Source organism: Thermobia domestica, chromosome 1 (assembly GCF_964235325.1).
Source record: "Thermobia domestica chromosome 1, izTheDome1.hap1.1, whole genome shotgun sequence".
NCBI classification, from domain to species: Eukaryota; Metazoa; Arthropoda; class Insecta; order Zygentoma; family Lepismatidae; genus Thermobia; species Thermobia domestica.
Genome location: NC_137454.1, coordinates 282,836,350 through 282,853,979, shown reverse-complemented (window position 1 = coordinate 282,853,979; position 17,630 = coordinate 282,836,350). Strand labels below are relative to the sequence as shown.

Sequence of the window (17,630 nt, the reverse complement as noted above, 5' to 3'; positions counted from 1 at the left end):
ACACGGTCCGAACCATAGAGATTCATCTTAGAATGGAAAACTGTTTCGTTAGTCACCTACTTTACAATTTTACCTAGATAAACACCTGGATCAGGGCTACCAACTGTTGTCAGTGTCGAGAAAAGTTACGTGTAAGTTGGGTAGCATCTGTCTAAGTTTTCTCACAACTGCAAATTACGTGGACCCCAAGTAATGGAATTAGAGCACTTGGGGGGCAGATACTTTTGTGGTTGGGTGTACAAGAGGTGAATATATGTCATCTGTAGGCGTTCAAAGAGTGTCAGTAATGTGTATTGTGTCCTACTGTGTCTAAAACTAGTTTATGTATTTTTTGCAGTGTGTTTAAGAAGTAACAGAAGAAGGCGAGCAATTTTTGTTGGCCTAGTATGGCGCTTCTAAAGCAACGACGTCTTTGAATACTCTTCGATATAAGCATTTCCTAAAACCAGTAGTAATACGTCCTATCATCTCTCAGATCAGATGGAACTTGTTCGACTTTTCCCAACATCTTCAGCAGCAAGAAAGCATTCAAAACGTGTTTATCTTCAGGTGCAACAGTGGAGAAGCAACGACTAGCTACTCATTTCATGTAGATGGGTCTTCAAAAATGGTTCCCTGGAACTAGTTTGAATTCAAGAACCTTCGGCTCTCGACTTCATCTTAAAGTTAATATATTGCAAGTGTGAAACGATGTGAACAACGTTGTCGTTGTAGTTTTAGTTTACAGTATTCCGTTCTCTGTGGATATTGCAATGTTAGTGAGTATAGCTACTCCAATATTCCCTATTTCCATGATGATGATTATGAATCTTCTCTACAGAAGTCTCCTTATCTGTTCGTGAGAAAGATGATTCAGGCATTTAAGATGTGATACATGCTTTTAATAGCAAATTTGTGAAGACATTTCATTATTCATAATGCAACAAGTCTAATCGTTTGTAGTATTCCATGTTGGCGTTCAGTGCTCTTTATTCATTTATTTGCATGATGTATTAATTATTGTTAGTTATAATGCACCATTATTAGGTGGTTCAATAAGAAAGTAATATTGTCAATAATGGCTATTTTTTGTTCAAATGATTTGTGTCTTACTTTTAACCAGGTAGAAAAGTTGATAAGAAAAAAAAGGGAATGCATCCCTATCATTCACGTAATTTTCAAATTCAAATTAGCGCTATATATTAGATATAGAAATACTAGACTTATTTCTAAAAAATGTTGAGATGTGTACTATGATTAGAACAGACATTTTACTATTCCTTGAGAATATTCATATGTACTAACAAGTATTCAGCAGGATTTAAAATATAGTTCCTTAAAGTTCTAACATAAAAAAGTTGTATCACCAGTGTGCAGTCTGGCTAGTAAATAATCATACCTTGTGGTAAATAAATTAACATACCTCCCTTACTATTAATGATATTGAAAACGTACTGGTGTCGTTTTACAGCTATAAGAATGTATTACATAACTAATGAAAAGAATTGTCATTTTATTGCATAAGTACCTAGTTATTTATAGGTAAACTTAAAAAAGATTGAAAAAATGGCATTTTCTTACTTTTGGTTAATATAACTCAAAAGAAATGTTAAATATATGTAAGATATTGTTACATAAATATTTTTCGACTATTTCTTTGTAATTTGGTACACAAATGACCTTTCTACATTGATTTCGTGAGAGTTTATAGGCATTTAAAAATTACGTTAGAAATTCTTACTGCGGCCATATTGATGACATCATAACTCCGATTACACAGCCTGGAGCTTCGGGGACTTTTAGTGTGTTAACTAGGACATTAAACTTAGACTATTGTTTCATCTCTCCCCTGTTTCTTTCCAATTCAGGCCTTTTTTGGTTTAGTTACTGGACTATTATGCATACTTTCGTTCCTTATTATCAATTTTAAAATATTCATTCGGACTATTTTCGCATTGAAATCCTCTAATAGAATTTTCATATGGTATGGCGAAAGTTGGTCAAATACCCGTTCTGCTTTTTCGTGAAAACTACCCTTTATATAATAATCCTTACCTTCTGTTGAGGTGTGTGCATTTAGAACAATGATATTACCCGACCGACTCTTAAGAGGAACCCATGTTACACGAGAACTCAAATTACATGTTAGATTCTGAGCAGGAGAAATCTACTTTCATCTTGTGGCGCTCTAGCTGTAAAGTCTATTTAATTTTCCTCTATTTGTTAAAGATACCAAGGTTATCAGTTGAGTTTACAAAATGATCCTATGAGAGCCGTACGATTTTAATGTATTAATGCAATCCGAAACATTAACATTTCTGCACAAGTTTCAGCACATGTTAACATTTCTGCTTATATTCTTCATGTTGCCCCAGCGTTCATGAAACATCAGGTGGCACATATTGAATATCATTACCTCCCTAAAGCCGCCTTTGTAGACAAACTAAAAGTAAATGCATAATAATGTGTATCTCTTTCCTCATTTAAAATGAATTAAAAAAAAACATTCGTTTTTAACAATACTTAACATGTTACCTTTAGACGGTTATTTTTCTATCAATGAACGAGGGCTTCATTTCCACTGATGTTATCTTCTTTTAAAAAATACTTGTTAATGTGAGTGTCTGTCCACAACATCAGACACAAATTTAAGAAGTCTTCATATTCATGAAACACGGTTTGTGGAGAAGCTAAACTTGAGTTTAAGTCATAATACATGATTTACAGATTGTCCAAGTTTAATTCTAGAATGATATTTCAAAATGCCTATTAGCAGAACTTCTCTTTCGTCTTCAGGAAAGTACTATTCACACTGAGAAGATGTCTTTCTGAAACCAAAGGTTTCGGGTAGTCATATTTAGAAAAAGTCAAATATTATGTAAAAAATATTCGTAATCAACATCAAATTAGTTAAAATTATTATAAAATTCAAACTCATTACTAAGTAGGTAACTGAAAATAATAATTTTATTCTTACCCTGCACCATTAGCGTTGGCGTCTGGCGTGGTCGCATGTTCCTTGGTTTCTTCGGTATCTGACGCCTTGACTTGTCCATCTACGTCTTTGTTAGCATCACTGTGCACAGACTCACTCGGGACAATAGTTGTCTCTAGAGGTTCTTCGTCATCCTCGTTGTAAATATGAAAATAAGCGATCCACAAGTAGATGCACGAAATAATAAAGGATGGAATGGGAATGGCCATTGAATATACCAAGTTCATGTACACTTGATGCATGTCGAGCTCAGTAATCACAATCTTGGGATCAACTTTACTGTAATAACATGTATAATTTGCACCTATTCCCTTATATTTGTCAACAAATGTTTTACACTCTAACATTGGAGGATACCCGCAACCTTTTACATTGGGAAACAATCTAGCTCCTATGAACCAATCCGACTCATTGAATGTGCCAATTTCGTCAAGGCCAAACCATGGATCTAAGAATGCAAAGTCTCTGGTTGTTTCAGATTCTGCTGGAACAGACTCGTCTGTACTTACTTCATCCCCTTCGTCTCCCTCGGCATTTCCTTCTTCGCCAGTCTCCTCTACTAATCCGTCAATACTCATATTGAGCCTATAATTTACCGTTATTTGAATGCATTTGAACAACTCCTTCGTGCATCCTTCACGGCAAGAGGTCCAAGTGCAATTAGTAATGCCAGATTTCTCTTCCGTGTGTTTTGTTACACACATAGTAGGTGATGTGTCAAATTCCATGAAAATGGTCTTGAACGCAGGCTCGATTACAAAAGGCACCAAGAAAAGAAAGGCGAAGAGGCTGAAAGTACCGAGGAGGATGAAGAAGGCTGTCGTATAAAAAAGCAACTTTTCTTTGGTCGTTTGTTTTTCAACTGCTGGCTCTTCCATGGTCCAGTACACTTATTCATTCAAAGCTGACCTAAAGGAATGGAAACTCCCCCTACCGCACGATGTCAACAAGGATATTTCGTTGTATCATAATATAGCACCTGATACAATGTGTTGAATATATTGGCACATTGCTAGTAGTACACTCTAAGTGTTCTTCTCTCGATGAACATAAATGGTCCTAAAAATATTGGACATCATATGTTCTTCATGTTCAGATTTTCCACTGTACATTCCTGAGAAAATAAATAATGTGTATGTTAGTCCATTTATACAATACTAATACATGCACACATATGTGTATTTATATATATTTAACTTTGTTACATAAGTATTACAACAAATATGTTATTCGATCAATATATTAGGAAAAAAGTCATATAAAATAAGAAGTAATACTAAATAGTCTATATTATATGCAAGAATAAAAGAGATTCACTCATCATCACGAAAGTTTTATTTATTTTTTAAAGAATAATGTTCCTCGCAAATACTTCAAGAAAATGTAATTTTAAATTTAAATTTCGTTCAAAAAATAACACATTTCTTTCGGGGGCAGACTTACTGGAAGCAAGGTGGGAGCGACTGCTCCCTCCAAAGGCTACTTTTATGCTACTAATTTGAGATACATAGAGCCATATGATCGTTTTCAAGAATTCCACTCCTAAGAAGGGGGAAAGAAGGAAATAATTCTACAATAATAAATTTTCGAACTATTTATTTAAAAATGATTGGAATAGATAAGGTGGGGTGTGAAATTAGTTATTTAAACTCTCAGCTGAAAATAGAAGAACGTGTGTTTCAGTATTTTCGAAAAAACAGCTTCTCAGGAGGTGAAGGGATCAATTTCTAAAATACAAAACTCTTCGGTAGTTTGTTCAGAAGATGATCAACCGTATAAGTTACACAGTTCCTTGTTACAAACTTTACTCCATCCTCCATTCTAGTCCCTCTTCTATCCAAATATTAACTTCAGTATTTAATTTTTATGGTTTCAGTTTCCGTTTTTCCCTCAAACTAAGCGAACATATTTCGTAATCGTACAACACAACAGGCATAATCATCACCTTACATATTTGAACCCTCACATTCTTCGACAGAATTCGAGAAGACAAGAAAGTTTGGATGGATTAATAACAGAAATTCTCTGCTTTTAGTCGACATTTAATTTCGTCTGCACAAGGTTTTCGTCTCTTAATTTTGATCCTATATGTTTGAAAGTGTCCACTTTGTCGAATGTATTACTTGATATTTTATTTCCATATATCTCGCTTTCTTTTCATCTACTCCTATACTCCTGCAAGCATTTAGTAAAACGTGTGCGCTGATTTTAATTGTCCCCATATCTTTACCTAACAGATTGATATTGTCAACCTAAGCTACAACTTGGTGAGTGTCATCCAGCTCTGGGTACTGTTTGGTGTATTTAATTTTTCTTGTAACGTATGCCAAAACAATAATGGTGACAATGAATCTCCTTGTTTCAGGCCATTCTCGAATTGTAAGCTTGTGGATAAGTGCAGTAGTTCCCCTATTGAACTTTACTTTAAGCTTCTTTCAAATATCTCTATTAATCTAACTAGCTTTTCTGGTAGAAATCAAATTCGCGAATAACGTTCACAATGTTTCCATCTTAACCGAGTTGTAGGCCTTTCTGAAATAAACAAATAATTTACGTACCGGGGAGTGACTTTTTCTCGAATATTATACAAATGGTAAATTTCTAGTCAATAATTAATATATTTCACCTAAATTTGAAATGACATAATCGTAACCAAGAAAGTTCTGTCGCTTTTTGTGAAGGTCTGTGTTCAATTGGCCCTCACACTATGAATCGAATGCGAATAGGGATAAAGCGAAGCGAAGTTCAATTGTTGGTGTGGGTATATCCAACATACTACCTGATTGGGACAGTTCAGTTACACCGTGAACTTGCATATGGGCAAAGAGAAAATGGGACCTCCACAGAGCCTCATAAGGGCGTGTATGTTGTATGAGTTCAAACTGGCATCAAACGCTCCTGAACCAGGGCGGAAGATATGCCAGGCCTTTGGTGATGGTGTCGTGATTGCGCAGACAGTGCAGCGGTAGTTTAATAAGTTCAAGGACGGTGAAGAAACACTCGAAGACGCACCACGTGCCGGAAGACCAGCACATGTACAAAATGAAGATCTTCAGGCAGCAATTGAGGCAAACAATAGCCAGACATTTGAGGAACTGGGATTATTAATTGGGTCGATGGGTCTCACATGATTTGACTCCAGGTCACAATGCAAGGTGAGCAGACACCTGTATTTCTTTGCTATCTAGTCTGAGGAAGGAACCATTTCTGGACAGGTTGTTGACATGTGATGGGAAGTGGGTCCTGTACGAAGCTCCACGGAACCGTCATCGTTGGTTAGCATCCCATGAAACGGTTCCAAAACAGCAGAAACCAGCACTACACCAGAACAAGGTCCTTCTGTGTGTTTGGTGGACTGCTTGCGGCATCGTGCATGTTGAGAGTCTCAATGTGACTGTGTACTGTCAGTAGTTGTGCTGTGTTCAAAAGAAAACTCAAAATCCCGGAGCCAAAACTTCTGAATCGGAAAGGGGTCCTCCTGTTGCAGGACAACGCTAAGCTCCACGTGGCTAGGATGAACCGAGACACATTCAACGCCTTGGACGAGAGACACTATTGTATCCGCCATATTCCTAAACATTGCACCGTTCGATTATCACTGTTCCATTTCTTGGACAATCACCTTAGAGGACGCCCGTTCAAATCCCTAGTAGAGATGCAAAATGCACTTGATACCTTCTTCGCTTCACGGCCCACCAAGGTCTACCGCGAGGAATCTATGGCCTCTCAGAATGTTGACAGAAGATCGTCGATGCTGATAGGGACTATTTTTGATCTTCCAGGTACGTCTTTTGATCTTCCAGGTACGTGACATATCGATGTTCGAGAGTGGTGGGTGAAAAAGCAAGAGAACTTTCTTAGTTATCTTTATAATTGCTAATAACTTCATCTGCATATAGATCCATTCCTTCTAACAAAATGTTATAGGATTTAGAATAGAATGTTCTAGAGGATTTTATAGGACTGTTGACCGAAGAGAGATGCCTCGACAATTATTACCAACAGTATTTTCGTCCTTCTTGTGAATCGGAACAATTCTATTATTCTTTGTACTTCTGTGATAATTCCCTCTTTTGTCAGATGAGGCGAATGAGTATGTCCTTTTAACAATTGCTTCCCTTCAGCAAAAATTAACTCAGAATTAATACGGAATTTCGTCTATATCCGAGTGGTTTCTTTCTTTAAATTTTTATAGCAATTTTCATTTCTATTCGGTTTGTTCTAGAAGATACTATTCTATTTGCATTTCACTTTCTCCACGAAAGCTATTTTGTAGCTGCGTATCTAGCAAATTATCAAAGAAATATTTCCACATATTCAAAATACTATTCGTGTTCGTGAGAATTTTCACATTAGCTTTTCATGTATACGCACTAGGTTGATAGCCTTTCTTAAGTTCATTGATGCCTTTATACATGTCACGAGTATTTTGTTTTACTGTTATCTTAAAATTCAATAACGTTAGCATTCAAAAAATTACGCTTTCCGATGTTAGTGGAATTTTGTGTAACATTAGTTCTATTTTTCGGATTTTGAAGCCAAGCCAGTTTCCCCTGTTTTCCCTCCTCACCATTTCAGTGTATTCCTGGTTGAACCATGATTTTTTTCTATGTATTTCTGAGAGCTAGTTCTTTTCTTCTCTTGCTGAAATTTATCCTACATTTTAACGGAATTATTTTTAACGCTTATGCATTTGGAACCTTCTAAAACCGAAAAGCTATTCGAAACTTCAATTCCCTTTTCGTGTTTCAGTCAGATACTCCAGTTTCTTTAAATTGAACTTGTCCGTTATCAGGTGCTGATTATCCTTATTCAACGATTTTTTCCCTCTTATAATCGCTTCTAGCAAGTAGCGGTCAGTATCACAGTCAGTTCCTCTAAACCAGCGTTTCCCAACCTTTTTCAACTTGCGGCACACTCATAAGTATCATTATTATTATTTGTTAATATAAAATACCGTGATATTTTTTTCTGTGATTACTGATCTACTGAGAAAGCTCGATATATGGTTTTCCCCTGTGGTAAATCATTGTGCTTAGTTTTCGTTCTAATTAAAAAACAGAAAACAATTGCAATGAATCAAAGGACTCAGGTTTTTAAAAATACACTTTCTTTTTCGAAAACTGTATCCAACCTTTCACTAAGAAGGACGATCATTAAATAACGAACGAACAAATAAATCTCTTATGCTTTTAAACACAAATGTAGGTAGTTTGTATATATGTTTGCTTTGTCGAAAGGATTGAATGATGTTTTAAAATTTCAAGTTACGAAATAGTCTGCAACTATAAAGAAGCAATAATGGTCATACTGATAACAAATACTTTTTTCAACATTCAAAATATACAGAAAAGTAACACAGTATGAAACATAATTTATTAACATGGTTAATATACATTACATATTATAAATATTATATGAAGTCTAAAATTATTCAATAATAGTAATGTAGCAATTTTTAAATAATACCTATGCAACATTAGTATACCTATGCTACTATTATTTTCAATAGTACTTGAGCTTCAAACCTCGATCATTCCTTATATGACCAATTCACTTTAATTATTCCTGGACATTTAATTCTGCTGACTGTATGAGAGAATGCGTAAAGGGGCCCCTCACTCAATCAAATGAAATCAACTGAAGAATAGGAAAATACTTCTCAACATTGTTGTGTATGAGACTCCGACAAATAAAATTGTTTTTCCGAAATACTATCTGCTACACAGTAATGTATTTACAATAATATATTACAATTACAGTAATTTTTTTCCGTTGTGGAAGTTCATAGCAATATGAAATACAAATATATATTCTTTCCTATGTCTTGCAATTTGGTTGCTATAGAATTAATAATTTTGTATCGATTTGCTTGAGGCACTCCGCGGCACACCAGTGAGGAACGCAGCTCTAAACCAATGATTCTCAGTGTGGGCTTAACGCACTGTGAGGGACGGTCTAGTTTCCAAAGAGTGTGCTGGAACGGAAACGGGCAATTGGGAGATATAGACTGTTTAGAAGCGTTTCAAATTTCATGATTTGTTTTATTTTTCTTATTATTTGACTAAAGCTATTGCGTGTTTTACTAATTGTCAAAAGTTTAGAGTATGTACAAAAATAGTAGTTAGACTACTCAAATTTTCAGAAACCCGGGTTCGATTCCCGGTGGGAGCTCATGTGGTTCGGATTCCACGTTAATCAGTAGGTCCACGTCTCATATGGCCTCGCTGCTGAACGGGACGTAAAACTCAAAATCAATCAATCACTCAATCAATCAAATTTTCAGAAGAGGCAAAATAAAGATGGTAACGGCATTTCTTGGGAATTAGGTGCAATTGTCTTTAAAGATTATTGACATGTTTGCATGTGAAAAAAAGGGGTTGCCAAATTTTCTGACATGTCGAGACGCCAACCATTAGTGCTTATTATGAAGGGAAAAAATGAAATGAAATCTTTAAGTTTAACGTCCCACGGTTATGCCGGTTAGGCTAAAGGAGACGGTGATAATGAGAAATGAGTGAAATGGTGGAATGAAGAAAGTGGGAGGAAACGGGAGAACCCCGAGAAAACCCACGAGCACGGTGTTTCTCCACCACAAAGTCCACACGGCGCGAGCTGGGATCGAACCAGGGACCCCAAGCACCGGAGGTGAACGCTCTACCACTGAGCCACCGCGCTCCCTTTATTATGAAGGGAATATTAAATTATTATAAAAAATTATTGTGAAATCGTAGTTTGTTGTTTCTTTCAATAATATATAGGTTATGTTTAAATTGTCAAACATTAATTTTTAACATGTTCAGAATGCTTCATAAGAAGTGTCGATTGCCAATCAGTTCTACTATGTACTATAGAAACTTGTCTCTATATATTCCTTGTCCACACATTGTAGATATTTTTTTTCAGTATTATGTTAAACACATTCCTCTATGAATCATTGAATTATAACAACTTGCTTTTCAATCTATTTTTCACGTAGTCTTGAAGAACGCCACAGAAGCTATCTTGCCGTTGTAAATTAATATAATGGGGCCTGTAGCATCGATAAAACATAAATTTCCAGATGCATATAATCCAGAAAAATATATATTTTGTCAAGTAACAGCCAGCAGAAGTGATGGAATATTGAAAGTGAAGGAGTGTGCTGTGCGTAAATTGAAGATTCGGGATGAATCAAACGAAAATGTTATTGAACGCATTCGGAACGTAATTGCATAAAATACGGATGCTTTCCGACCCAAAGTTAAACCGACATAAACTTTAATTTTTCTTGCTTGTAATAAAGTTAAGTTGTATACTCCATTACTTCCGTTTCAAACAAAGTGTAAGTGTAAGAGTTAACGGTGATTAAATCCACTCTTGAGACCACAAAACAATATTAGGAAACAGTTGCTCACTGTCTATTACCATTTTCTCTCTATCAATATTGAAACATGGAATGATATTGAGTCTCCTCGTAGTTATGCGGTTAGTGTACTTGCCTTTGACATGGTAAACCTGGGTTCGCTTTCCGATGGTTCATGTGGTTTGGAATCCACGTTAAGCCGTAAGGCCACGCCTCATATATCCTGGCTGCTGAAACGGACGCTAAAATCAAGTCACACTAATCAAATCCTACCTGAAATCATAGTTAGTGTCTACAACTTCTGCTTCAAAAAGAGAGCAGAGATTTAATTTAGTTTTGCATGCTGAATCCATAGCAAAAATTGTCGTTCTTTATCTACTCATGTTTCTTCTCTACAGGGATCGATATTTAAAAAGAAATGGAAGAATATTTCTACAATATCCGGTTCCAATTAGGGATGGCCTTTTCCGGAAAAATAATTTTCCGGTTTCCATAAATCACATTTTAAGTTTTCCGTTTCTCCGGAAAATTTTCTGTTTCCCGCTTTTCCGGAAAATTTTCCGTCCTCCGTTCTTTCGGAAAATTTTCCGTCTTCCGTTTTTCTGGAAAATTTTCCGTCTTCCGCTTTTCCGGAAAATTTTCCGTTTCCTGCTCTTTCGGAAAATTTCAGTGCATCGTTTACCGGAAATTTTCCGTTTGCGGAAAATTTTCCTTTTTATCATTTTGCAGATGATTCCCGCTTTTCAGGGAAATATGACTAAAGAGAAATCCTTTTCTATCTTGGGATGGAGAGTAAGATTTCGGTCTATGTATAAGGATAATTACTGGCTTGATCTTTCATAATGCTTATTAGCATTATTTTATTAAAGAGATGTTTTCTGTATATTGCTTTACTCCTTGTACGACGGATAAAAGTTAGTGTTTGTAGAATTTGGAAAAATATGAAGCAATTATAGTGCCGGTGTGAAAAGTATGCTAATATCCCAACCTTTCATTAATGCAAAGTGCCCGTCTACGGTTGCGACCTCTCAACTTTTGAGCTTACATACTATGAAACATTTTCGACAATCTTACGGGATAAGTAAGGAGGAAAGCAAACGCAACTTTCATGTTTCATCCTGCTTAATCAATAAAGGAATTCCATGAATTTGAAAATGTTAGCACTTAAATTATTACTCTTTTAAGAACAGCAACAAACTGACACACAATATACAATTAGTCATTTAAGTATTTCTAACGGATTGATGTCTTGACAACCATCCATCATCTTCCGGCAAGGGTATGACACTTTAAAAAATATGCAATTAGGTAACAATAATAAATTAATGCATTCTTGTGCCCATTGCTCAATTTAAACAATATTACAGCCGTTTTGTCTTTGATTACTTGATTTTAATAGTTGTAAACAACAATCTTGAAAATTAAAAAGGTGGAAAAGTCTAATATTACTGTTTTCCAATTTCATGTTTGTTTGACATGAAACTTGTTGGAAACTAAATAACTAGTTAATTTTGAACAAATTCTATAATGTGAATGTTTAAGGTAGGGAATAATAGTCAAGGTCAAACTAAAGTGGATAATACATTTTTCGCAGCGAACTTAAGAAAGTTAAGGTTGTCAATTATTCTTTGATTTTCTTGTATAGTCTCTAATGGGATTTATTAAACTCTGAAATATTTTGTTAACTCTATAACAACATTATTTCAGTGCTTTAATTTAACCGCATAATCTGGGAAATTTATCCTTCTTTTGATTTCCATGTTTTAAAATCTTTGTTTGAACAAGAAAATGTTTGATTCAAAGAAATATTTTGAATTTTTTGAATCAGGGGCCACAAAATTTTTGAACGGCCCCTAAATCGAGTTTTCATATTTTTTCCGGAATAAGCACATCATACTGAGTAAATTGTTAGTTTTGGTTTGGCTACACTATATGTAGTTCTCGAGGTATTAGGGCTATAAGAAAATTTTTGCCTGAAATATATTGGGTCTTTTGATCCAAAAAAAACAAGAAAAAAAGAGAAAGAATATAGAGAACGCGTAAGTTAAAGGTTGGCAGTATTTAACTCTTACTACCTTTGGAAAATTGTTTCAAAATGAGAATTCAAGAATTCTTCCATCTACATTCCGCATGTTTATAAACATTAAATAGCATATATTTCCAATTGTGTGCAGCGGCTGGTTTACAGGAGCTTCGCGAATTGTTCCAGTATTTTCAATGAAATAACACTTGTTGTAAGACCACATTGCTTTAGATTAGTGAGATCGCAACGATGTTTTAATGTCGTGGTAGGAAGGACGTCAAAGATACACTATTGAAATTTGAAACGTTATTTTAATCTAACCCCACTATATGTGCAAGTGTTAAGCCTACATTCTCAATTGGGTTGTCATGGAAAGATTCTGAAACTAAGGACAGTGAAAGAAAGAAAAGACTTTCGAAACTCCTAATATTAGGCACCTATATAATGCAATTATATTCTAATATAGTTTGTAGGTGTAGCTTCGAGGGAAACTTTATGATTTTTATAGAACGTTTTTTATTGGGTCTTTGAGTTCATTATTTAATGATACCTTTATAACAGTAATTGCAACTGCAGGAAGTAAGATCTACAATCCTTTCATCCTTTACGTAGTGTTATTGCAAAGCAGTTTTACACTATTTAACAACTACAAATAATTTCAAAATGCAGTGAAATGTCAAACATTTGTCACATGGTTCCACTTTCTATATATATACTGTAAGTTGAATTATACGGCTATCATACATTTAATGACAATATTGGAGTACACATAAAAATAGTTAATGAATTAGAATCTTTGTAATTATTATTTAAACAAACCTTTATAATATGGTAATTTCAAATGTAGAAATATGCGTAAGGTAATTTAATCTTTTCTTTCTTTACGTGAACTGTTTGTAGAAAGCAATTTCATATTATTTAAGCGCTACTAATAATTTACAAAATAAAATAATATAAGAAGGAGAAGATGGACGGAAAGAAGAAGAAGAATCCGTTAAAGTTCTTAACTTTGCTAGTCGTGTACAATGAGATAACATTTTGACAAACTTTTTATTTATTATTCATATCCTATTTCAAATTTTAAAAAAAGCTATAGTTGGATATCTTGCTCTCATGTGGTACCATAGACCACCAGTATTGTTTCCATACAGAAAGGCAGTATACACAGAAAAGCAGTATACATATTCCGAAGTTAAAGCATTCTTCTCACGTTTGAAATGCTTCCGAATGTTCGACTTCCCCATTTTTTTTACGTTTGGCTATTACCTTACGAGTTTTCAACAAGCGTATCACTGAACTGTGAATGTGAAATTTATAGTTCTTTTAACTACTGCCAGGGGTTTGCCCTCAGGGCACGCATAATAATCACTGATTCTCCGAACGGGTATTATATATATATATATATATATATATATATATATATATATATATATATATATATATATATATATATATATATATATATAAAACAAAAGTGTTTTCCTGTATCCAACGCAAACATTGAGTTTTCTCCATAATTTGTTGTCAGTGAGCTGACGAAAGAAGTAGACTGTTATAGCTGCATTAGCTTCCTCTGGAAGAACCATGTGGTAACAGTGGTATGTTAAAAGTAAAGAGAAGCTTGAAACTGCTTTCAGACAACTTTGGGTCAGACTGCTGTTTTCATTTATATTTTTATCTTATGTTCACTTTATATTATTCACTTATATTGAATGTAGTTTTCAATTCGAACTTAGCTTAAGTTCTTTCGGCAACTTTGACTCAGCCTGACGAATGATGATGGGATGATTGTTGGAATAAAGAAAATGGGAGATAACGGAAGAACCCTGAGAAAACCACGCACACACGCTATTTGTGTCCCACAATGCCCACATGATACGAACTGGAATCGAACCAGGAATCTCACGCACCGGAGATGAACGCTTTACCAATAAGCCACCGCAGCCCGAAATATACTTTTGAAGTTCATGAGTTTACAAAGTCATGTTTACTTGCAGTGTAAAAAATAAATATGGACAAAACAAATTAAAATTGTAACACGATCATCATAACAAATCATAATCATGACAAAATCCTTATAAAAGTGTAAGAACATGAAAAATAACACTGGAAATCTTTCTTGCGCGCGCCTATATCATTGGTACTGTAAGAAATGTTGTTTTTAAAAAACATTAGAAAAACTATACTCGAATCTACAGCTTTGGATGCCAAACAACTTTGCTTTTTTTTAAATTAATTAAACTCAAAACGGGCCTTCACACTTCTTCTTCTTAAATGGTATCGAGAGTACCACTATTCATCTTAGCGTCCCTCAAAACTATGGATTCAACAATAACACTGATCATTTTCGATTACTTTTAAAAGCTCACCCCCTCCCATTTCCACCCCAGGTATAAATTTGAACTTTACGGAAACTGTCTCTGTTCATCTCAGTCATCCGAAAATTATTAATTCAACACTATTATCGATATTTCCAACTATTTTAAAATGTCACCCCTCCCATTCCCCACGTTGTGCTTTAAAAGTAGGGGATTTGAAATATTTATAGCTCAAACATAAAAATGAACTAGTTTGCAGCTGTACACTTTTAATAATTATAAGTAGGCCTATACACGTCAGATGTCTTGGTTGGCAGAGATCAGGGTTTTTAACTGTTGACGTTGGTGTGTTACGGCAAACCCTATACTACGACAGGAATAGTAGAATTTCAGTGTGCAATGAACTGGACAAATGGTAATTGTATAAAATGGTCAATCTTTCTGATTTGCAAGGAGAAATGTTTGCTTACAGAGCCGACCTTAAGCCGATTGGACCGATTTCTCCCAATCGGGCAACGCGCCTAAGGGGGCCTCGCGCTAGTGCCGTCTCCTCTACTGTCCGGTTTAATCTATCTTCCAGTGCCGTTCAACAGCATATTATGTTCCAGAGCAAACAAGTTTGTTGTGGTCTCTATGACTAAATTTTGCTCCTAATACACGTAATTAATACATGCCATTCTGCTCGCGGGGCACCCGGCCAAGTGGCTATGGTACCGTTAAGACGGCTCTGCTACTCTCGGTTAAGTACATACAACAGCATATTACAATACAAGTACCTCCATAGACTCCACAAGGGAGGGTGTGGCTTGTCCCTAACAAGGAAATGAATAGTTTGTGTTAAGTTTCTAGGTATAAGCAAAAATTTTCAGAATTTATTGCTGCAATAGTTTCTTTTTTTACAACTTCTGTTGTAAAAATAGATATTACGTCCAGGGAGTATTGTGCTAACCCCCAAACACCCCCAAATTCTCTTACATATACCCCTGGGCGTAAAATATTGTTTTCTTTGAGTTTGTGTAAAAATCTATATCATTATACTGCGTGCACACCCTCTTTCATTTTGAACACCCCACTAAGTAAAAGTTCCCGGTTCTTACTGATTATGTAATCTGATACTACCGCGAATGCCGAGATGGTATCAAATAAATCAGCCTCAGTGTGACATCTTTGCATATCCTTTCTCTTATTTCAGCGGCGCAAATCTGACTTCAACATTGAGGGAGACGGGTAAGACCGCTCCGTTCATAATTTTTTTTTTTTTTTTTTTTTTGAGCGATGTTCAAAATATTTATGAAGTTGAAAATGCTTATATTTATGCTGTGGGGGATGAGAGAAGTACAGTTGTCTTGAATATTGAAAGGCGGGCAGAGGCTTATTCTGGGGGGACATCAATTTCATCTCACTTTCCTTTATGGCAGTCGGACACAAATTATCACATTTCTCTTCAAAAAACACATTTCAAATCGGATTATTGGGCGGGATAGCACCCAGTTCCAAATTTGGGGGGACACGTCCTTCTCAACCCCCCGGGATTTGAGCCAGTGCTTATTATAGCTATATTAAAAATACAAAACCAGAGGACAAACTTTGCCCTCTCCTGCGAAAAATCCCGTGATTTTATTTTTAAAAAACCAAGTCAGGAAAACCGAATGTATACTTATACTATTTTTCTTTCTTTTTTTTTAATTAGTGCATAATGAAGAAGTGGCTGCTTATGAAGGTTTGTCTTCTAACTCAATAATCCAATCGAAAATATGTCATCCATCTTCTATCAGTTCCTTAAGGTTTGTGATCGTCTCATCACAATTTCATTTTGTCTGCAGTTGATAATGATTTCAAGCTGATTATACCTTTCGTAAGTAGATACCTACGATATTCTCACTAGCGTGCATTAGGTTTCCTTGACTTGAATTCTTTTCAAAAAGATCTTCAAAGATTTGATATATTACGTGACTCTCTTCCTATTTAAAAAAGTCGAGATACAAGATGACTGACTTCAAGATGACGACCATGATAACCATACTCTCAAATAAATGTCTACTTCCTCCGGTGTCGGTTAACGTGTTTTTGTTTTTCATACCTTTACCCGTTTTAAAAATAAAATGAAATTTTCAAATTTTCAAACGTTTTCTGACTCAAGGACAAAAACGTACTCGATATCTCCTATCCGTGGACAATTTGAAACTGTTAGAACGTGATGTGGACGATTTTTATGCCGATTCATCACTATGGACGAGTGTTGGGTACACCATTACCAGCCAGAAACAAATCAACAATCCAAACAATATAAGCACCCCTCCTCCCCTACCCCAAACAAGGCACAAGTGATTTCCTTCGCTGGTAAAGTGATGGCCTCAGTTTTTTGAGATTCCCAAGGTGTGATATTCATTGATTACCTGCAAAGGGGTCATACCATCAGACGACAATACTACAGTGACCTTTCGAAAAAACTTCGAGTCCAAATTCAAGTAAAAGGGCCACAAATGATCTCCAGAGACGTTCTCTACCATCATGACAATGCTCCCGGCCACACATCAGCAGTTGCCATGGCTACTATTTATGAATGCGGCTTTGAACTCGTTCCTTATCCACTCTATTCTCCAGATCTGGCCTATCAGACCTCCACTTGTTCCCTAATCTAAAAAACGCTCTAGCAGGACGACGTTTTGCAAGTGATAATGACAGCTGTGGAGGAGTTTCTGCCGTCAAAACCTAAGGAACTTTTTTTCTGCTTGGATAAGAGTACTACAGCACGCTTGAAGCAAGTGTGTTGCTGCTCAAGGGAATTATGTTGAAAAAATAAAGGTATTACCAAATATGTACTTCTTATAGTTTCCTCAAGGCTCAAAACTTTTCAACCACCCCTCGTGTATATATATATATATATATATATATATATATATATATATATATATATATATCTGTAAACATGGGGCCCCGTAAAATGTTTCCAATCGGGCCCCGCACTAC

At 35.5% G+C, this 17,630-nt stretch overlaps 1 protein-coding gene across 3 annotated transcripts in view; it reads right to left on the bottom strand.

The window, feature by feature from the left end:
• Positions 1 to 17,630, bottom strand: part of tipE (temperature-induced paralytic E) — a 285,481-nt gene that overhangs the window by 244,279 nt on the left and 23,572 nt on the right. For all 3 annotated transcript variants that reach the window (XM_081726629.1, XM_081726633.1, XM_081726636.1), the window contains exon 2: positions 2,957 to 4,088. In XM_081726629.1, coding sequence (XP_081582755.1) covers positions 2,957 to 3,852 — 896 coding nt within the window. In that variant the 5' untranslated portion in view covers positions 3,853 to 4,088. The remainder of the gene's footprint in view (positions 1 to 2,956; positions 4,089 to 17,630) is intronic.